This window comes from Erpetoichthys calabaricus, chromosome 4 (genome assembly GCF_900747795.2).
Source record: "Erpetoichthys calabaricus chromosome 4, fErpCal1.3, whole genome shotgun sequence".
Lineage (NCBI taxonomy): Eukaryota > Metazoa > Chordata > Cladistia > Polypteriformes > Polypteridae > Erpetoichthys > Erpetoichthys calabaricus.
The window spans coordinates 114,830,730-114,853,544 of NC_041397.2; the positions used below are offsets into that span (position 1 = coordinate 114,830,730).

The window sequence follows — 22,815 nt, forward strand, 5'->3', positions numbered from 1 at the left end:
TTCTAAATTATGTGTATTTTACTTGTGAAACTCCTTAACCCTTTCTTTTTTTAATACATTTCTAATTTGTGGGGGTGTCTTGATGTAACATTCACGGTTTCATGACTAGAAAAGCTAAACAGAAGCATTACATTAATCTGAATGACAGTTGCGATATCAGCTTTTTATTTTTTTTTTTAATTAGAATAAAATAGTAACAAAAATGCCAATTCACAATTGAATAATATTTACCTGGGCGGAATCTGGGAGATTCAAGTAATTTTAATTTCACAAGTATTCTTGTCTACTTACATTTTCAAATACAGTATGTCAGTTTTAGCCCAGTCAATGGAAGGATAACCTTAGAGGAAATCTTTCCAATTATACATAAAAGTATAGCATGAAATATCTGGTTTAACTCTCAGCACAGTGAGACTGCACAGTGTGACTGCACATCTTGCTCAGAGTCCATCAAAAGATAATTGGGGAATGTCAATCTTAAATGACTTGTGCTTTGTAGCCTTGTGTTTAATATGTGATGCCCCCGTTTGATATAAAGGAAGATGCAGTGAGAGCTTGCTTTTGAAAAATGCTCAAATCCTACAAGGTGAAGACAAAAATTTTGTTTTAATCTTGAATTAAACCTGAGTTATTATAGGATACAATGTATCTTCAGATCTTATGCAAAATTAGATTAGCAAATAACTGTGTAGATAATTAACTCAATACAGATCAACGTTGTCAAAATTCAGCATTATGACAGGCAGCACACTGAATAGTGTTGTAAGATGAAATGCATTGTTTGTAGAGATTAGATGCTCTTCTTATCTTTGCATAACTTAAGAGTCAACAGATGCACTGTGCAATTCTGTAAGCAGCTCTGAGTCATTTTTGTCATTTCCATCAAAGCTCCAAGCTAAGAGAAGACAGAAAATATAAAATTTATCACTCCGATAGAAAGAGTTCTCTGGCTCAGGGTATGCTAAAACAGAAGCTGTAATATAATCTGCTAAGAAGACAGCAAAATGTTTATCCATTATAGGGTCACTATTATGCATACCAAGCATTGTGCTGCTAAAGTACAAAATGAGTAGAGTAGATATAGTAGGGACTACATTATGGAAGGAGGATGCAGGAAACACAGACAACAATTCTTTAGTTATGTGCTTTTGTTTCACATCTATTGTCAGCTGTCTGTGAACCAGGAAATGCAAACAATAAAAGGTTCAATCCAACCACAAGTTAAAAGCATAGCATCTATCTTCCTCTTTCTAACCAGGCAAAATTGCAAACAGCTTGGTATGGAGACTTGCACAAACAGTTCTAAAACAGTTTATTTTTTAAGTAGAACATACAGGGCAGGGAGTTGTCTAGTGTGTATAGCAATGAACCATGTGTATGCCAGATGAGTCATTGCAACTATTCACTCAGTGGGTGATCTTCATTGAATTACTAAACTTGCCAGTACTGCCATTTTAGAAATGTTGAAGATGTGCTGTACATCTGTAATGTATACGTCCAACTGGGTAAAAGCATCGGTTGTAACCTATAAGTAATATGTATAGACTATCCATTTGGTATAGCCAGTTTTATTATAAAAACCACCGATAAACTTCAAAACTATAAAAAAGTAAGACTGACTGACAGGAATAGCAAACATTCAATTTTTCTTCTTTAAACTGAGTATAGTATAATGTGAGGTTGCTCAGCTCAAGGATGATCATGATAGTTGATGGTTCTCTCTTAATAATAATTCCCAGTTTTAACTACACTCTTTTCTTAGTTTCATTTCTTTTTTTTCTTATTTCTTCAATCAGCTGCAGAATTCAGTAAAAGCTTGCAAAGTGAAGGAGTGTTGTGAAACAATGGTCCAGGTGGCTACATATGCTCTATTGCTAGGTCTTTAATATCCGGATGTTTTATTTCTAAACTGCTGGTCAATTTCCAGTGAACAGGCTTGCAAGCAGATCCTCTTTAGACTCTCTAATTTAAAAATTGAGTCTGTTCCAAATGATTCCTCAGTTTTAAAAGCTATTTAGAAAACACTCATGTCGGGTACAAGAGCCAGAATAAAATTATCTGAAAGCAAATTATTGAATAAAACCGTGGCTCTCTAAAATTGTAAACCACAAACAATGAAAGCATTTAGATTCTTCAGACTGAGCCCAGAAATCAGTAAGATAACTTATGCTGGTTTAAAAAGCATCACTAATTAGCTATACTAACAACCTGTAAAACTCCATGTACTGAGTTAAATATTACTGGTATAAACAAATACAGTAGGAATATATATATTGTATATATTTTGTGCTCATAAAAATGACTTATTAATTATTCTACACCTCTTGATTCACCATTACAAGAAAGCTTCCACATACAGTGGCATGCAAAAGTTTGGAACCCCTTGCTTATAATGTCTGCTACTGTGAATAGTCAGGTGAGCAGAAGATGACGTGATCACCAAAAGGCATAAAGATTAAAGATGACATATTTCTTTGGTATTATAAACAAGATTACTTTTTTCTTTCTATCACTCACAGGTACAAAATACTAAAAAAAAATTACAAGGGTCTGAGGCAAATGTTTCGGGATGCGACATTGTCAGTCCTTACTAACACTCCATTTGGCAAGTACCACAGCTTGTAAATGCTTTTTGTAGCCTGTTGAGAGTCTTTCAGTTCTTACTTTGGGTATTTTCACCCATTCGTCCTTACAAATGTCTTCTAATTCTGCAAGATTCTTGAGTCGTCTTGCATGCACTGCTCTTTTGAGATCTATCCACAGATTTTCAATGATGTTTAGGTCGGTGGACTATGAGGGCCATGGCAAAACCATCATCTTGTGCCTCTTGAGGTATTCCATTGTAGATTTTGAGGTATGTTTCTGATCATAATCCTGTTGTAGGACTCATCCTCTTTTTAACTTCAACTTTTTTGCATATGGTGTGATGTTTGCTTCCAGAATTTGCTGATGTTTATTTGAAACCATTCTTTCCTCTAGCACAGACATGTTCCCTGTACCACTGGCTGCAACACAAGCACAAAGCATAACTGATCCACCACCACACTTAATAGTTGGAGAGGTGCTCTTTTCCTGGAATCACAGCACTCTTTTTTCTCAAAACATACCTTTGCACATTGTGTGACTTTATTGTTTCCAAAATGCATCTGGCTTGTTTAGATGCTCATTTACAAACTTCAGGCACTGAATTTTGTAGCTAGGATGTAGAATAGGTTTTCTTCTGCGGACTCTACCATGAAGGTCATATTTGTTCAGGCGTCGCTGCCCAGTAGAACAGTGCACCACCACTCCATACTCTGCTAAATCTGCCTGAAGTTCTTTTGCAGTCAAATCTGGGGTTTTATTTGCCTCTCTAGCAATTCAAAGAGCAGGTCTTCCAGAAAGTTTTCTTGGTCTTCCTGACCTCTACCATTCCTGTCAACTGCCATTTCTTAATGACATTATGAACCGAGGAAACGGCTACCTGAAAACGCTTTGCTGCCTTCTTGCAGCTTTCTCCTGCTTTGTGGACATTAATTATTTTATTTTCAGTGTGCTAGGTGGCTACTTAGAGGAGCCCATGGCTGCTGGTTGTTAGGACAAGGTTTGCAGAGTCAGAGATTTTATACAACTTTGCAATTTGCATCACCTGGGGTTTCATTACAATGACTGTGAACAATCCATATCCCTAATGAGCAATAATTAAGATTTGAGACCTTAGGAAAAGTTATCTGAGACCTCAGATATCTTGGGGTATCCATACTTGTGCAAGGTGCTCCTTTCCCTTTTTTCACTGTACAAAACATAAACAATACAACAATCCCCTAATCTTGCATAAAATGCTGAAAAAAGGATCCTTTATTTATGCCTTTTGGTAATCAGTTCATCTTATGTTAACTATTCACAGCAAGAGACATAAGCAAAGATGCCCAAACTTTTGTATGTCACTGTCTGATATACCATTTGGCTCCCCTTGATGTGCAGGATATTGAGTTTTTTGGGGTTCCCCCTTATTTTTGACCCTCTAGACCTTAATAACCTTCATTTTCAGGCCCATTTTTAGTCTACACTTTGTTCAAGAATTTTCACCCCTATGAAAATAGTAAGCCAATAGATGTCTTCAGCAAAAATGATCAGAAGGACTTGAAACTGTGAATGCTGCATCAGTTGACCCCAGGGGTTCACCCTTTAGTGGGATATTAGGAGTCAAAACTTTGAAAAAAATGGGCATCAGTAATATAGCATGTGTAGTGCTGTTTTGTGATATTTCAAGGTCACTGATTGCAAATGTAATCCATCCATCCATTATCCAACCTGCTATATCCTAACTACAGGGTCACGGGGGTCTACTGGAGCCAATCCCAGCCAGCATAGGGCGCAAGGCAGGAACAAACCCCGGGCAGGGCGCCAGCCCACCGCAGGTCACACACACACCAAGCACACACTAGGGACAATTTAGGATCGGCAATGCACCTAACCTGCATGTCTTTGGACTGTGGGAGGAAACTGGAGTACCCGGAGGAAACCCATGCAGGGAGAACATGCAAACTCCACGCAGGGAGGACCCGGGAAGCAAACCCGGGTCTCCTACCTGCGAGGCAGCAGCGCTACCCACTGCGCCACCGTGCCACCCTCGCAAATGTAATATTTTTGATATTTGATTTTTTTTTTATTGGTGGTCTTTGTCCCTGCGGTGGGTTGGCACCCTGCCTGGGATTGGTTCCCTGCCTTGTGCCCTGTGTTGGCTGGGATTGGCTCCAGCAGACCCCCGTGACCCTGTTTGGATTCAGCGGGTTGGAAAATGGATGGATGGATGGATGGTCTTTGTCCTCTAAGAGCCACTCCCAGAAGGTTAAAAATAACAAATTTCAAACATAAGCACGTAGGTAACATTTTACACTATTTCAAGGTTTGAGATTATTAATATGCTGTGAATTTGAATTTTGATCAGAAAGAGGTGAACTGAAAGGATATTTCCTGTTTTGAGATCCTCTTTGCTTAAGTTGCTCTTACCTTGGTAACTTCTGGCTTGAGTCATTTTATTATAGTCATCAGATAGAACAAATTCCTGAAAAGATGCAAAATATAAATAAAATAATTAAAAATGATGTTTGGATAGACATCATGGTATTGTGAGAATGTATTTCCTTCAGAGTGGTGATCCAAACTGCAGGCTTATTAATTGGCTATATTAAATAACACCAAGGCTAGCCAATGAATGTATACAAACCAGTTAGCAATGGTCTATTTATTGATACAGGTAAAGGTGACTAATTGAGTAAAACAAGTTAAATAATTTGATTATGAGATGGCAACTCAAAGTACATAAGAATAATAAAAAACATTTTCAGCAGATCAAGCTTTGTCATTTCCTATTCACCCAAAGTTTTTAAAGTAGTGCCAAGTTTAGAACTAAAGGTCCCCAAGCTGCTTCTTTTTAATAAAGAACATGAAATTTTGTTCCATAAATGTACAAATACTTAACTACATTTACACTAAATTTACTTGCCAGAATTCACCCTTATCCAGGTTCTATCACTGCCCCGGTGTTCTTTTTGAAAAACTGTTTTAGAATAACACTAATATTGACTCTACCATGTCCTTCATACTTTTGAGTAATCATGTCTTTTCTTAGCCTGTCTGCTTAAAATAGAAAGGCTCATCATCAATCTTTCCTCTTAGATCATACCTCATACTCATGAAATCTATCAGCACCTCTCACGACTCTCAAGGACAAAAAGGTATTTGTTCTACAATGGCCCAGTCAAAGCCCGCATCTCAGTCTGATTGAGAATCTTTGGCACAATGTAAAAACTGCAGAGCACAGGCGTCATCCAACTAACCAGAGCAAATCTCCGTCAAAGAATGGGTCTGTACGTATTTGTAAGGAACTGTTCTTACTCTGTATTTTTAATTTATTTTTGTTCATTGTTGTGTTAATTTAAATGTTGTAAACTAAATGTTGCTTGTTATGTATATGTTCCTCTTCTATGGTGATTTTTTAAAATTTAGCATATCTGTTAATCCACCTAGAGTAGTATAGTGTTACCTTAAAACTTAAGTAATATTTTAATTTACTGATCCTAGATGGACTGCACTATCAACGTCCTTGCATCATAACATGTTATTTTCTGTACTTATGCTACAATAATTCTACACTTAGCTGCAAAATGTTTCCTGGATCACCGATTTTAATATTTTGATCACTAGCCTCTCATGAGTTAACTCATCAAAAAACTGCTGGAAGTCAAGGTACATAATATACGGTATTTACCTTCACAATCAAATGTATTTCTTGTTTACTAGTAGAACATAGTATTCCCTCATTCATATAAAGTAGTTTATAACAAGTTATCCAGAAGAAGTTCAGAGCCAGAACTTTAAAAGAGTACCTTGGTCCACAGACCTGTGACATTGGAGGTGGGAGTAAGATTTAGACAAGGTCTCAGATGGTGCGAGGACGGAAGGCAAGAGGGAGAGTAGGACAGCAAGAGTATTCAGTGGATATGTGGACTAGGCACTCCACAGGGGAGAGAGTCACTTATTTTGCTATATAGGCCCTGAGGCCCAGATGTGTTTGTTATTTTACACTTTTGTATTTTATTTATTCCTGCTGTCATTATTTACACTGTTTAAATAAACTTTTTTGGTGTAATGGTGCTGTCTCCTATGTTATTGTTTGTTGAAGTGAATGCTCAGTGAAGTGAACAATTTATAATCACCAGCTTCTCTGAGCAGTCTTTGTTAAATGTTTTTTGTCTTACCAGTTTTCTTGCATTTAACCTTTTATCCCTGCTAGCAACTTTAGAAAATGCTGAATAAGTTCATTTATTATTTTGTTTGCATATTGTAGTTGACCTTTGCTATTTTTAGCTCCTCCTTAGTTGTTCTCTTATGGCTAAAACAGCAAAAAGTCACAACACAAATTGCAATATTTCACCTTAAGCTGTGTTTTGGTTATTTATATTTTCTATTTTAACTGTTTTGACTTAAACGCAGGTCAAGCTCTGCAATGCTTTCCTGAAGTAATTCCTCCCCTTCAGCATTTAGTGTTGTCAGCAGTTGGATACAATTAACACTAGAATCCCTGAAGCCTACAAAAAAAGTTGTAATGCTGGGCCACCTTAAATTCCTTTGCACCTCCTCATCAGCGTCTTTGTTTTCCAAATGTGTCAATCAGCACAAGCAGCAAGCAGCCTGCTATCTCATCCCCCACTGGTTGTGAGGTGCCTGGAGTTGTATGGGGTAAATGATATATTGTTATTTGGAATACATACATTTCATTTGTGTTCCGTGTCTATGACAATTTGGGTAAATATAGGATGACAGGAAATGCAAGGCAAGAAATGTTGAACACATAACTAAAACAGGAACTTTTTTCATGTTACAGTAATAACGATAGAGTGTTGACGTGAAGTGTATAATGTGTGAAGACTGGCCAAAATATCAAATAAATACTTTCACAAAAGGTATAACAAAACAAGTGCGCCTTTATTCAAGAGTATAGCCCAAATATGTAAAAACCAAAGCCCACTTATCAATTACCTGGCTGGGTTAGAAGTAAGAACGGCTGCTTCTAAATCAAGAGGTTGTGGGTTCAATCCGAGGCCTTCCCTGCATTTTATGTTTTGACAAGTGAGCTGCTATTATTATTACTATTATATAATAAAAACATACATTTGATTTGAATCATATTTTCCTTTCTTTTGAATTTTTAATTTTATAATCCAGTACCTTTAGTGTATTATACATGCCATATTTCACATTGTTTGTTTTTTTAATCAAAGTAAATACCATATTTAGTTTTCAAATTAATATTTAATTTCTTCCAGGCACTGTGCAGGCAGAAACCTTTTACAGAATGTCTGTATTTTCTCTTTTCCATATTTTTTTTTTTTTAAACTTTCAGTAACTAGTTTTTATTAATTTTAGGATTAACTGTGATCTGGCTTGGCACTGAAAGTAGCCACTACAAGTTGTATTAATGAATGCTGTCATCACAAACCCCCACAGCAGCTCGTCTAAATTGCATCTTCGACAAGATGCATATTTGGGTCTAATCACAGGAAGAAAAAGAATACTATACATCTGCAAGTCCTGAAAATGTAAGAGACACTGAGAAATTAAAAGTGGGGTGTATGAAATATTTCCATAATGTGCTGCTAGTACTGTGATTCTGAGCTCCTAAGCAGTTCCATTTTACCACAAGCTGTTTATTTGAAGATGGAGACAGTAAAGTGACAAAGTGAGAATAAAAGCAAGGCTGAAAGCATTCAGAACTGGCCTGTCATTCACTGTAATAGACAGTGTTCACTTTCTTTCAAATAAGATAGATGAACTGTGAACTCTCACAATGAGCCACAGTGCTTTTATGGATTACGAAGAGCTGGTTTAAACCTGAAATTCCTGACACTATGTTATTACTGGATGAATTTCATCTAATTACAGCCAAACAGAGACAGAGAACAGAGTGGAAAAGGGGTAACAGAGGGTCTGATCATCTCTTTTAATAAAGAATGGAAAGAAAGGGACCATATTACAGTTAAATCTAAAATTTGCAATCCAGACAATTAAATATTGATTGAAGGAACTTTTTCACATAATCTGGCTGAGGAGATAAGTTGCATCATTCTGATTAATGTTTATCTTCCTCCCTCTGCCAAAAGGGACTCAGCAACAGAAATAATTAACTCTGTTACTAACACTTCAATGCCAAACTGACCACATTCTGATCTGTCATACACCCACCTACAAGCCTGTTATTATAAGGCAACTCTATACCACTAGGATAGTGAGGAAGTGAACCCTGGAGGCTGAAATGGCTCTGAATGACTGTTTGTAAAGGACAGGCTGGGAAATGATGTGCAAGTCACATGAGAATGAAATCAAGGAACTTGGTCATTGCATCACAGACTATATTAACTTCTGTGTAGAAACTGCTGTTTCCTCAAAATCAGTGCACACATTTCCAAGCAAGCAGCCCAGGATTACTAAGGAACTAAAAAGTCTACTGAATGATAAGAAAACAGCTTTCAAATCTGGTATAAAATGGGCTCTCAAAGGTGAACAAAGAGTTTTAAAGAAAAAAAGAGTGAAAGGAAGGAAACTTACAAAGATAAAATAGAATGTAAATACAGTTGCATGAAAGACATTCGTAAAAGACAGAGCATAATTACTGAACTCAAGCGATCCAGGGCTTTTTAATGCTGAAAGAGAAAGTGGACAAAGCTAATGCCCTGAACCAATTTTTTTTTTTAGATTTCCCTTCCTACATTACCTTTTTCCAATGGCCAGGCCCCCCACAGTATCTGTACAGCTTCAACAATGCCCTGTATGTTTTTGAATCTTACCCCTTAAACTAGTATGGCCAGTGATGAGTACACATTTGACCATCACTATGAGCTGTCCATGACTGCTAACCAAGTGAGGAGTCCTCTTGTGAAAGACCATTTGGACCCACTACTGTAAATGAGAGAAGTGCAGGGATGTGCAGGTGGATGAGCCTATGGTGTCCTAGATAATGGACAAACTGCAGTTTGTGAGGCTAAAGAATTGTGTCTGTGATGTGGATGTAAACAACACCATATGGAACAGTCCTGTCACATTTTCTGTTCACCGTGTATACCATGTATACCTCAGACTTCAAATATAACACCATGTCATTTCACTTGCAGAAATTCTCAGTTGTATCTATGTTAATAGAAGGTATTGACGAGGTGGGGTGAAACCTAGTATTAAGACTCAAGTGGAGAACTTTGCTTCTTAGTGCAAAAAGAAGTGTCTGTAAGCTCAACATTAGGAAAAACAACTGGTTATTGATGGAGAAGGTGACATGCCTGCACAAGAGTTCAAGCAAGGAGAAAATGTTTTAGAAGTGGTTTACCATCCATTGTAATGGGAAATGTTTTATTGCTATCAAATACGATGGATGAAATGTCTGCAGTTATAGCGGAGCACAGAGCATACAAGCACAGTGGCATTTTGTGCTTCATGGAGAGCTGGCTTAAACCTGATATACCTGACGCTGTTTTAATGCCAGATGGATTTCATCTTATTCAAGCAAACGGAAGCCCCGTGCTGTGTAGAAAAAAAAGACAGGAAGGGGACTAGTCATCTGTGTAAATAAGAAAGGGTGCAGAAAGGAGCATATTGCAGTCAAAACTACAGCTTGTAATTCAAACATTGAAATTCTGGCTGTTGGAATCCGTCCACATTATTCACCCAGGGAGATAAATGACATCATCCTTATTAATGTTTATATTCCTCCCTGAGGACCTAGCAACAAAGATGATTCATTCTGTTTACTAGCACTTTAATGATGACTCACTCCGACCCTGCAGTTATAATATATGGTGACTTCAACCATGTGACTTTGGGAACAAATGATGTAATTTCTATCAGTTTGTGACCTGTTACACTCGAGGAAATAACAAGCTGGACCTGCTGTATTTAAAAGTTAAGGATGCCTTTAGGTGTAATCAACTTTCTCCTTTAGACAAATCAGACCACAACTTGATTCATCTTATTCCCAGCAACAAACCTGTTATTGAACGGCAACTTGTTACTGCCAGAGTAGTGAAGAAGTAGAGCCCGCAGGTCGAAATGACTCTGATTTACTGCTTCCAAATGATAGACTGGCTGGGAAATGATGTATCAGTCAAATGAGGACAATATTGAGGAACTCTGTCACTGCATCACAGACTATATGAACTTTTGTATTGACACTGTGCTATCCATAAAGACAGTATGTTGCTTTCCAAAAGACAAGTCCCGGATTACTAAGGAACTAAAAAGGTCTCTTGAATGAGATAAAGAGAGCATTCAAATCCGGTAACAGGATCTGAAGGACGTAGAGTGTGTACTAAAGAAAAAGCTGAGTGAAGGAAAGGAAGCTTACAAAGCTAAAATAGAAAACAAACTCGTTATGAATAACATGAAGGACCTCTGAAATGGGCTGGGTATAATTACTGGACTCAAGCAATCAAGGGCTCACGTGCTAGAAGGAGATGTAGACAAAGCTAATGCCCTGAACCAATTTTTTAATACATTTTCCCTCCCACTTACACCTTCTTTTGATGACCGGTCTCCTCACACCATCCCTACTACATCAACAACTCCTACCACATTAACTGGAATGACTAGTGATAAGTCCACCTCTGACCATCAGTTTGGACAGTCCATAACTGAAGACCAAGTAAGGAAACAACTGAGGAAGCTACACACAGGAAAAGCTGCGGGACCAGATTGAGTCAGTCCTTGAGTTCTTTATGCCTGTGCTGATCAACTTTGTTGTGTCCTCTTGTCACCTGTTCAGTCTGCCCCTATAGCTTCAGAAAGTGCCACTGCTGTGGAAAACATCCTGCATTGTTTCTGTTCCAAAGAAGGCAGGCGGCTCTTCACCTAATGATATAGACCAGTCGCACTTGCATCTCACATCATGAAGACCTTTCAGAGACTGGTCTTTATGAGTCATCTTGTGCTAGACCACCTGGGCCCACTGCAGTTTGCCTATTATTGGAGTGGAGAATGCAATTATCTATCTGCTCCACAATGCTTATTCCCACCTGGAGAAAGCTGGCAGTACTGTGATGAGTATGTTTTTTGCTTTGTTTTTTTTTATTTCCAGCACCTTCAATACCTTCTAGCCATTTATGTTAATTGGTAAACTCAGATATGAAGATGGAGATGCCTATGGTGTAATGGATAATGGACTATCTTTTGGGCAGACCACAGTTTGTGAGACTCAAGGACTATGGTTCTGATACGAATGTGTACAACAGTGGAGGACCTCATGGAATAGTCCTGTCTCCTTTTCTCTATACTCTGTACACCTCAGACTATAAATGTAACACCAGGTCATGTCACTTGCAGAAATTCTCAGATGATTCTGCACTTATGGGGTGTACTGATAAAGAGAATGATACAGAGTATAGGAGTCAGGGGGAAACGTTTGTTTCTTGGTGCAAAGAGATTTGTCTACATCAGCAAAGCCAAGGAATTGGTTTTTGACTTTCGCCACACCAAAGAGACTCTATTTCTGGTCACTGTTCAAGGATTGGATGTAGAGGTGGTGCACTCCTACAAGTACTTTGGGATCCACATTAATGATAGGTTAGACTGGTATCAGAACACAGAGGAACTATATAAGAAAGAGCAGAGCAGGCTCTTTTTCCTTAGGAGACCATGTTCCTTTAATATGAGAAGTGACATCCTTCGCATCTTCTGAAACTCTGTGATGGCCAGTGTGATTTTCAATTCTGCGGTGTGCTAGGCTGGTAGTATTACCTCAAGAGAGGCCTGCAAAGTCAACAATTTAATTAAAAGGGCCAAGCTTGATTATAGAATGCACTCTGGACCCCTTGGAGGTGGTAGCTAAGGAGAGAATTAAAACAAAACTGAGTGCCATTCTGAACAATGCTGCATATCCTCTCTCTGACATAGCAACACTGAGGACTTTCAGCCAACAAATTATTCAGCAGAAGTGTGTCATGAAACGCTACTGGGGCTCCTTTATACCAACAGCAGTACATCTGCATAAGGCCTCACTGTGACTGTGACAGCCACGTCAGAAGTTTTCTTTCTTTTGATTTTTTCTTCCTTTTATTCCAGTGTGTGTTCAGACTGAGGTGTGTGTGTATATTTATTTATTTACTTACTTGTCTACCTATTTATGTATTAATTTATTTAAGAGCTTCTGTAAAAAGCCAAAATTTCCCCTAGGGAGAAATAAAGTTCTATCCATCCATCCCGACAGTGCTATTTTCTAAGCTGTGGGGTGCTGGGCTGGTAATATTACTTCAAGAGAGGACCACCGAATCAACAAGTAAGAAGGCAAGCTCAGCTATGAGACACACCACTCGCTGGAGGTTGTAGTGAGGAGACAAAACAGAGTGCCATTATAAACATCACTGCACATCCCCTCTATAACACAATCATTGATTACTTTTAGCCAGTTGTGTGTCAGGAAACACTACTAGGGCTCCTTTATACCTATGGAAATGCACCTTTATAATGCGTTGCTGTGACTGCTCTCTTATTTTAAGCCAGATCAGAAGTTTTTTATTGTTCTTTTTTTGTAATTATTGTGGGTTGTTAGAATATTTCTATATTTATTGATCTTCTGTAAAGCTAGATTTCCACCTGGGAAATGAAATAAGTTTGATTTACTGTATCTAAGTATATATCTGTCTATCCTGGCAGCATGGTGCTGAAGAGTAAGTTTCCCATAGAGTAGCTTTGTCAGTACATAGAAGACTGCTTCACTATATGTAAAATTAAGTTTTTTATGAAAATCGTTTCCAAGCATCCTGGTTTTCTTTTTCAGTCCAAATTAATTTTGTTAGATTGTTTGACGATTTCATATTATGCATAAATGAATTACTGTATGTAAATGATTGTGCAGTTGAATGGACTTTCTGTTGTTCATTGCCATAATTAAAAGTTGGTTATGTTTATTTTTTTGTAGATGAGGGCTTTCAGTGCAGATAACAGTCTTAAAACTGTACTAGTAATGTAATCTGTGTGAACTTTGTGAAACACAACAAATCTGAAACACTTATGAGTTGTTGGAATTACCAAAAACTAAGCTACCGAGTATGTTATCAGTTAGAGCATGCTTATCTTAAGGTAATGAATCACATCATGCACAGGTATGCAGTCATTAAACCTTGTACTTCTTACCAGCATCACATTAATGACACACTTAGATGCTTGTGTGCGCAACACTAAAATAGCCGTTTCATCACAAAGAGAAGTGTAATTACAATACAGTTTTAGTAAGTAATTTAAGCTTAAAATTAAGAAGTACAGAATTTTGAGGATAAAGTAGTGCTCCTCTGCAAGACGAACACTGCATCACAGTGTCAGTAATGTCTGACACTTTCTGTTATCCACTGTTGCACTCTGCAATTTCACTAACAACAATGTAAGCATTACTGACTGCATAGGGCTCCTATTTAGTAGTTTCCTATGAAAGTCTCGGCCCCTTTCTCCAATGCATTGGAGACTTGTCAATGGATGCATTTCCCTTCCCTGTTAGATTTCCTGTAATCAAAAAAGGGCTAGATGTGCCCAGCCAGTGGAGAGATGTTTCCTGGCTGCTGAAATATTTTCTTGCTAAACCAGTCATGGGCGCTGAGCCATTTAAAGTTCCATAACATGTTTTCATTTGTTTTTACACAATTTTGATTTTCTGGTACTCCCAAGTCCAAAGGTTTCATTAAGAGGTATCAGATACCCTGGCACCACCTGTATTTTATAACTTGCTTATATTTTTAAGTATCAAAGCTTTCTTTACAAAGCATGGCAATATTTGTTTGCATAAAAATGTGTACATATATGTCCTAGACATTGTTTTTTGATAAAGAAAAATGTTTTCTTGACTGTCTGTACTTACAGAGATCTGTCCATTGTCCATGCCCACTGACAGCCTTCTGGTCTCAGGATTAAAACACATGCAGGAACAGGGAACTGTGGAAAATACAAGTAAGCCTAAGTATGAGTACAGTTTTTAGACTAATATATATATACAGAATTGTACAACAAAACAGGACACAAAATCCCAAACAGCCACTTTCTTCACATTGCTTTTGTTAGATCAAAGATGTCACTTCATTTATTATCTTGCTGAATGTAAATATGTGTTGGCAGGCAATGTCCATTTTCCTGAAAAACAGTAAGTCACCAATTTTAAATTGTTAAGTAACTGTTTTAATTACCTTTGTGTTTAAGGAAGTGCCAATTCAGCCTGAATGAATTGAGGTACTAAATCGAGACTAATCCCTGAACTGACAAAGATGTCTTTTAATCATATAAGAGTTAGTCCAGGAAATTTCTGATCATGCCTTTTCTTCTTTGTTGTTGATATTGTTCTCCCATCTGTGTAAGTGTGGTGAGTGATACTCTTAAAAGAATAAAGACGTAAATGTGTTTTTCCTCTTTTGGAGAACTCTACTCAACTTGCTCTCTTTTATATAGTTCATTCAGAAAGCATTTCACATTTTGTTATGCTGCACCCTTATACTAATATCATTTAAATTAACTTTTTTCCACATAAAGCAACATTCAAAATGTAGCACTGCAAAGCAAAAACAGGATTTTCAATTTTTTTGCAAATTTATTAAAAATAAAAAAAGTAAAATATTCCATTGAAAGCATAATCAGACCCTTTACTATGTACTCTGTTTAAAGCACCATTGGCAGTGATTACAGCCTGGAGACTTCTTGGGTATGGCATGGCAGGTTTTGCACACCTGGATTTAGGGATTTTTTGCCCTTCTTGTTTGCAGGTCATCTCAGGTTCTGTCAGGCTGGATGGACACCATCAATGCACATCTATTTTCAGGTCTCTCCAGAGATGTTTGATTGGGTTCAAGCCCAGGCTCTGGCGGTCCCTAAACCACTCCTGTGTTTTCTTTGCTTTGTGCTTAGGTTCATTATCCTTTTGAATAGTGAACTTTCGGTCTAGTCTGACGTCCAGAGTACACTGGAGCATTTTTTCATTAAGTGTACTTTTTGAAGCTACATACCCCTTGTGTTATGTTTGTGACTCCATTGTAGATTGCCCAGGTTATGGTGGGTGACCAGATCAAAAGAATAGTTGCTTTGTCAGTTATAACTTACCATGATACCATCAAATGTTTTTCTCTCCAGGAATCCTGATAACTTTTTTTGTTGTTGTTTGTTTTCTTTTCCTCTGTTTTCAACTGACCATATGTCATTTTTTATTTTAATTCAATATAAATTTGATTTATATGGTCAGGATTTTATGTTAATCATAATGAAAGGTGAGTTAACACATGTAAATGATGTTATGATTTAATTATTTTTGTGACTGCATTATAGCTGGCAACTTTCACAAGCAACGTTAGCATGTTATATTTGAAAAGGGGCAATGCAGAAATTAAGTGAATAAGCAAATATGGTTCATTAAAATACCCCATACCATTTTCAAAGCTACCTTAATCTTGTCATTAAGATATAAACTGCAAAAAAAAAAAATCACAGGTGACCACAAAAAAGAAAAGTCATCCTCTAACCAAATGAAGCAATAGGCGATTACGGTACAATGTGCAGCCCATCTGCTCTTCTCACTTTCCTACAAAACACAGATTTAGGACACAAAATATCAGGCTTGGCAATTGCATCAGAATCAGAATTAAAAATGATGCAAATAACCTGCCATCACATCACTGGAACAACAATCCAGTCATATTAACAAAAAACTCTTTCCTTACTACTATTTCCAAAAAGGCTGATATAATATACAAGAGCTGACCTGCCAATGCAGAAAAGTGACTTTAGCAAATTTTAATACATGAATACAAATGTATTAAATACAAAGGACAAGCACTGAATTCTGTCTCAACTAAATATAGACTATTGCAAATCGCTTTGCCACTAAGTGTCAGGTACCTTGACGGTGAAGAGCAAACCACAAAAAGAAGCTTGAGAATTTAAGATTGTAGCGGTCAGGTGCCGCTAAGATTCACACCATCAAGATGACAGTGATTTATTTATTTTTTATAGAGGATCCCAGGGACGCTCCCAGCCTTGGCCCGCCCGCACACACTCAAAAACAGAGACAAAACAAAGCACACTGGGGAATAACAACAATTAAAGAATGTAATGAAATTAAATAATACCACCCCTGTACCCCTACGGCGATATTGCAATAAACATATAAACACAAGCACCACACAGCAAAGTCCATGGAATACTACACCGGATGTAATGAGAGATGACGAGAGTAAGTCCAGAGATCTGTATGTTGTAAGGGAATGAAAAACAGTCCTACCGGTAGACACTGTAAGGGTGAAGATGGATGGTTCAGGAGCGCTCCTTTACTTGCGGGAAAGCCGTGAATCCACAAACAGTCCTCAGCACACAGGTAGACAGATGATTCAGACCCCCAACAATGAATACAATCCAGGACACAGCGATTGAATATGGCTTAACAGAAGGCAGTCCGACAGGTAAACTCAACACAAAATACAACAACAAAAAACACCCTTTTTCCCCCTTGGACACCTGCTCTCCTTTTAAACCCCTCTGACCACCTTTGACCCCAAGAGCCCCTGCAGGGACTGCTGGGAGATGCAGTTTTAACTGATAGTAGCACTGCTACAAGATGCCTCATGGCCTTTCCTCCTCTTCTTGAAGAAAAGCACTGTAAACGGTAAGACACATCCTGTGTTTACTACGAAGAAAAGCAATAAAAATAGATAATCTTAGAAAGGCTCAGGAAGGGAAATTTAAAGTCTGGGGAATTCATTACAGCCACGAGGGTTCCCAGGACAGATCATGGAACTTCTTCATAGGGTTAGACCCTTTGGGGGCAACGAAGCATGGGAGTTCAGTTGGCATGATTACCAAGGTAAGAACTCTGCCTGTGAGGCTGCTTAAAATAAACCAAAGGGGAATGCAGATAGAGAGAGAGAGAGAGAGGAGTCCAAAATGAAAAAATAAAATCATGAAAGTAACATAGTATAAAATGAAAATACATTCTGCCTTAATATTCAGTTATATATACTTAAGTTAAAATTACTTTATTTTCAAGTAAAAGTGACAGTTAACCCAGGATAAATACTTCAAGAAATAAATAAGCTGAAACAATAAAGTTTAAATTGTTCATTATTTTTCTTTATTAATTATCACGGAAACAAACAGTTTTGCTGTGTTTTATTTTATTTAGAAACTTAATATTCGACACAGTGGTCTTATGTTAGCATACATCCCACATTGTTTTAACATTAACAATTAAACGAATTAAATTAAATCTTCAGCAGTGTTAAGGTGATTTTGCTTCCTGAATATATTATTATAAAATATGAATTTTAGTAATTTAGGTATCACTTCCACAGACACATTGAAAATGTGTTTCTGTACAAAAAATAAAAACTGCTTAAGCTACAGCTGCAATAGACTGCCACACTGAAACAAGATTAAGTATATTACTTAACCTATAATTGGAATCACATTCCTGCATTATAATCAAATTTTATTAAAAATGTGTAATATGTTCCTTATTACTCAATACAGTATTACCTATATGCCACTGCATTTGCGATGGTTAGTTAGCACAAAGATACGAAAAATTGTAAACAATAGGGTTTATATATGCTCAAGAAAAACGAAAAGCTGTGGCAGGAGCTGTGGCAGGATAATAAAGACCTGGAGAAACGTGTATATAATTGCTTTGAGGCAGCCTTTAAAGGTATGCTGGAACAAATTGAGGACCACATTCAAGAAAATGCATCTAAGTTTGAGGGAAAACTGAGAGCTCTTGGCGATCAGTTGGAAGACGTAAAGCAAACATTCACAACTCGAATTAAAACAGCAGAACATCTGGCATCTACTGTGGACGAGAAAGCAATGGCTGCAAATTCTGAATGCAAAAAACTTGGAGACAGACTTGCTGCACTGGAAGATGGATGCAGAAGGAATAATATTAGAATCGAAAGTCTCCCAGAGAATCGTGAAAGTCCAAACCAGTGAAATTCATTGCTGAGCTATTCTGCAGAATAATATTGGAGAGGACTGTAAATCTGACACTGAAATAGCAGCAGCTTACCGCACACGGGGATCAAATACCTCTAAACCTATGAGTCTTATTGTGCGCTTCGAGAAATTACGATTTAAATTACATGTAATGTCACATCTCAGACAGAAACAAAAGATTATAATTGAAAATAACCACATTCGCATTTTCCCAGATTTCTAACCCTCAACAGCTGCTAAGCGTGCAGCTTTTTAATTCTTTAATAATAATTCTTTGCATTTATATAGTGCTTTTCTAACTACTCAAAGCACTCAGCAATTGCAGGTTAAGGGCCTTGCTTAAGGGCCCAACAGAGCAGAGTCCCTTTTTGGCATTTACAGGATTCGAACCGGCAACCTTCCGATTGCCAGTGCAGATCCCTAGCCTCATAGCCACCACTCCGGTTTTTTTTACAACATTAAACAGCACTTACGGAAAACCGAGATCAGATACAGCCTCCTGTACCCTGCCAAACTGAAAGTGGATATTACATCTTTATCACTATGGAGGAAGCAGAAAAAGTTAAGAAAGCCGATTCCGACACTTTTTTGAAATACGATCGTGAGTCGCATTCTTTCATGACATGGCAAATACGATCTTGCCGGTTGTTTGATCCTCTTGCAATTATACTGGTACTGTAACTATACATTCTTTTCCCTTCTCGGATACTTTTTGTTTATGTTTAATTACAATTATATGTGTATTATATGCATATATGAATGTATATGTCAAAGAAATTAATATTTTATTTTTATTATTTTTTTTTACTCTTCTAAAGGAGACTGTTTATCATCATACCCTTGGTTTATTGTTATTGTTTTTATCATATTAGGGTTTACTATGCTTATCCAGTACCACTTTTTAATAGCATTCCCTGGGCTTACTATTTTACTATCTCAAGATTGCTGAAGATTAGATTTTATGCTTATAGTAATTGGACTGTATTGGCAATAGATATCTCAATTTTATTCCTCACATGCCACTGCTGGGGGGCTTGTTTTGTTTTGGACGTGCTCTGTCTCTAGGTATGTCAGAGGACTGGGACTTTGGGAAGTGGGGTCCAGCCTCATGTGGGGAGGCAAAACGGGGGGGGTGGGGGTAATAGGGGGAGACAGAAAAAGAACAAGCTATCTCTAATCTATCTTTTTAATCCTTGTAATTATAAATGCCAACGTAACAATAGCCTTTAGGGCAATAACTCCTGGGAAAATTGGAAATTAAGGTCAAAGCTGTCTTATTTTCAGTTAAGACTTAAAAATTACAATAAAAGCTCAGAAGCAATTTCTCAAAGACTGGACAGTTAACTTTGTGAGCTGGAATGTTAAAGGCCTGAATCACAAATTAAAGAGAAAGAAAGTATTCTCTCACCTGACAGGTCTAAACACTAAAATAGTATTTTTTTATATATATATATATATATGCAGCCAGGTGCATTTCAAGAATGTACTGTTGTGTTTCTTCTTGTTACCTCTGAAAAAGTTGCTATCATGAATTTCGATTGGTCTTGGTCCCAATCCAGGTGGTTCATTGTGTGGTGGGTGTGGCAACGCGCTATCAGTACCTGCTCCCAAACTCTTTACTACTGCATGTCTTCCTAGCAAACCTCATAGCGAGGCTTAATAAAATGTTAGACCTTGACTTGATATAGTAATCTGAAACCAGTCCTACATTTTGGCTTTAAAAATATTTATTCCACTACTGTGAAAGAAAGTATGGCTGGCAAGGGGTTACTGGGACAAGAACACAACCAATATGACCCAGGACAAGGTAATATTACAGTGTTTACCAGGTAACAATAACAAAAAGTGGTTCAACAGCTCCGCAGTGCGGATACTTCCTATCTTTTCTCCCAACCAACCACCCCAATTAGTCCAATGGCCGTGAGCGAAGGAAGCCTTTTGTAAGGACTGAGTTATTTTCTTCAAGCCATAGGATTTAAATGTAACCATAGTTGGACAAGATTTGCAAAGAGTCCCATCTAAATTCTACTATCTTACCAGAGTCAAAACACTAAGAGGAAAACCAGATCTAGACAAAAGAGCAATGAGTCAAAACCAGAACATTGAAGTCAAGACTATGTAACTCAAGTTGTTCACTGATCACATCTGTATTTGCGAAAAAGGGGTGCTACACTACATTGTGTCAAGTCTTTGTGATACAAGTCAAGGAGGAAAAAAATAGAAATCTTTCTCAAACAAAGAAATAAAATTCAAACTCACCTCTAAGAATAATGCCAGAAAATTAAGCGTCCAAAATATAAAAATCTCATGAGTCCAAAAAATTATTTGAGGAACAAAAACGTTTTTTACTGCCAAGATGGATTCCTTATTCTAAACATACAGGAAACCTCCAAAAAAGATTGAAACAACCAGAATGGTATCTAGAAATGACCAATAAATGTTAATATGTAAAATCAGGAAACACTACTGGGTGGTTAGGCGTGTATGTGTAGTGGATTGTATAGAAAAGCAAAAGGAAGAGAACTAGTGATCCACTGGCTAACAACATGACCACTTGCTAGGACTAAGATGACTCATTTAAGGGTAAACTTGGTTACATAACCAAAAAAAAGACCAAATATAATCCCTCACTAGTAACAGAGGGAACATGTTCCTCCTTTTATGGAATGAGCACCTGAGAGGCAAGATACAAGATCGGGCCTTTAAGTACAAATGAAGGCCCAGCAGTGTGACAATGTGAAAATCCAGAAGTTTTCAAAAGATTTTAGAACTTGGCTGTGGCATTCCTAAAATAAAGTTTAAAGTCACAAAAGTGATACCTTTCAACGTAGTGTCAAATGGAATTTTGGATCAAAGTCTGAGCTGGCAGAAAGAATTGCCCAGGGTCAACAGAGAACTGGAATATTACTGTTTGGTTTAAAAAGTGGAAAAGGGGGTGAGCTTTATAAACTGATAGACAAGGATCAACCACCATAAAGGGATAGGTCAAGAGAGAGGCTGTACTGTTTCTGTTCTGATCTGTTTATTTGTACTTTGTGTTCAGTCTTAGCTATTCTTCCCTAGGTGTTTAAGTTTGTTAGTAAGTCCTGCTTTTGAACATTTTTGTGTTCTTTGCATTTATTTCAACTTCAATTATTTTAATTCTACAGCAAAGTTATACACAAATTTAGGATAATGTATACTAATTTTAAAATCTGAATGCTTGTAAACCTACATGTATTGTGTACCTACATAGTTTGCTAATGCTTACTTCCTCTATAAGCATATTCACTCTACTCTCCAAATATTTCAAGAAGCTAGGTCAATAGTGAAGCTCCCAACATCATTGTAATTACTGAGATATGGTAAGGAAGTACCATTTGTAATCTTTACTTTTACATAACTTATGATTAAAAACAAAATATAACACATAATACCAGGGAGTTTGACAAGGTCTCTCACCATTTCATTTTAGAAGTACCAGTCTAGTGTATTCAGACAGAGTTTATCAAGTAGGTGCTAGTCATAAACAGTGCGTGGATTAGACAATTCATCATTTATTTCTGAGGCAGAATTTTCCAGTGAAAAATAAACATACAGGTAGTCCCCAGGTTACGGACATCCGACCTACGACTTATGAACAAGGACGCAGCTGCGACGCATGCGCCTCAGAAACTGCCGTTCCATCATGTTCGGCCTGGGGATGCTGCAAGCGGTGGCTGGAGGGGGGCGATTTTGCTGCTTGCACAGTGTAGTGTCCCTTGGGCGGCTCCCGGTGGTAAGCGCTGACCAATGGTCCATAGTCACCGGGGCCACAGCTATCGCTCGTGTGCAGGACGATGGTTCGCTGCCTGCACACTATGCCGCCGCAGCTATTGCTTCTGACTGGACGCAGGCTGGATGGAGCGGAGGGGGGCATTTCACTGCCTGCCCAGCACACACGGCTAGTAATGATAGATAGATAGATAGATAGATAGATAGATAGATAGATAGATAGATAGATAGATACTTTATTAACCCCAAGGGGAAATTCACAAGTGATCAATAAAATATATCAATAAAAAAGAGAAAAATAAAAGTAGAAAAATAAAGTCGTATATGGAGCTGCTGAAAAGGCTGCCACTCTCGGCGGCGCCTGAGTCATAATGCTGCAAGTGGTGACCCAGTTGTGGCTGAACGGGGTGGCGGTGGTAGCATTGTAGTGTGCCTCAGATGGCTGCCTGTTGGATTGGGGTTGGGCGATTCACTACCCGCCTTTGGCCGCACCTTGTTCGTTCTCGGTGGGCGGACGCTGTAGGTAGCATACTGTAGTGGAGGTGACTGTGAGGTGGGCTGGTGATGAACCCCCCCCCCCCCCTC

At 37.9% G+C, this 22,815-nt stretch overlaps 1 protein-coding gene across 1 annotated transcript in view; it reads right to left on the reverse strand.

Moving 5' to 3' along the window:
- The window catches only part of wdfy2 (WD repeat and FYVE domain containing 2), a 93,822-nt gene that overhangs the window by 55,523 nt on the left and 15,484 nt on the right, over positions 1-22,815 (reverse strand). Inside the window, exons 3-4 of the mRNA XM_028799705.2 lie at positions 14,375-14,448; positions 4,993-5,047 (exon numbers count right to left, since the gene is read on the reverse strand). Of these exons, the coding sequence (XP_028655538.1) occupies positions 4,993-5,047; positions 14,375-14,448 (129 nt within the window). The remainder of the gene's footprint in view (positions 1-4,992; positions 5,048-14,374; positions 14,449-22,815) is intronic.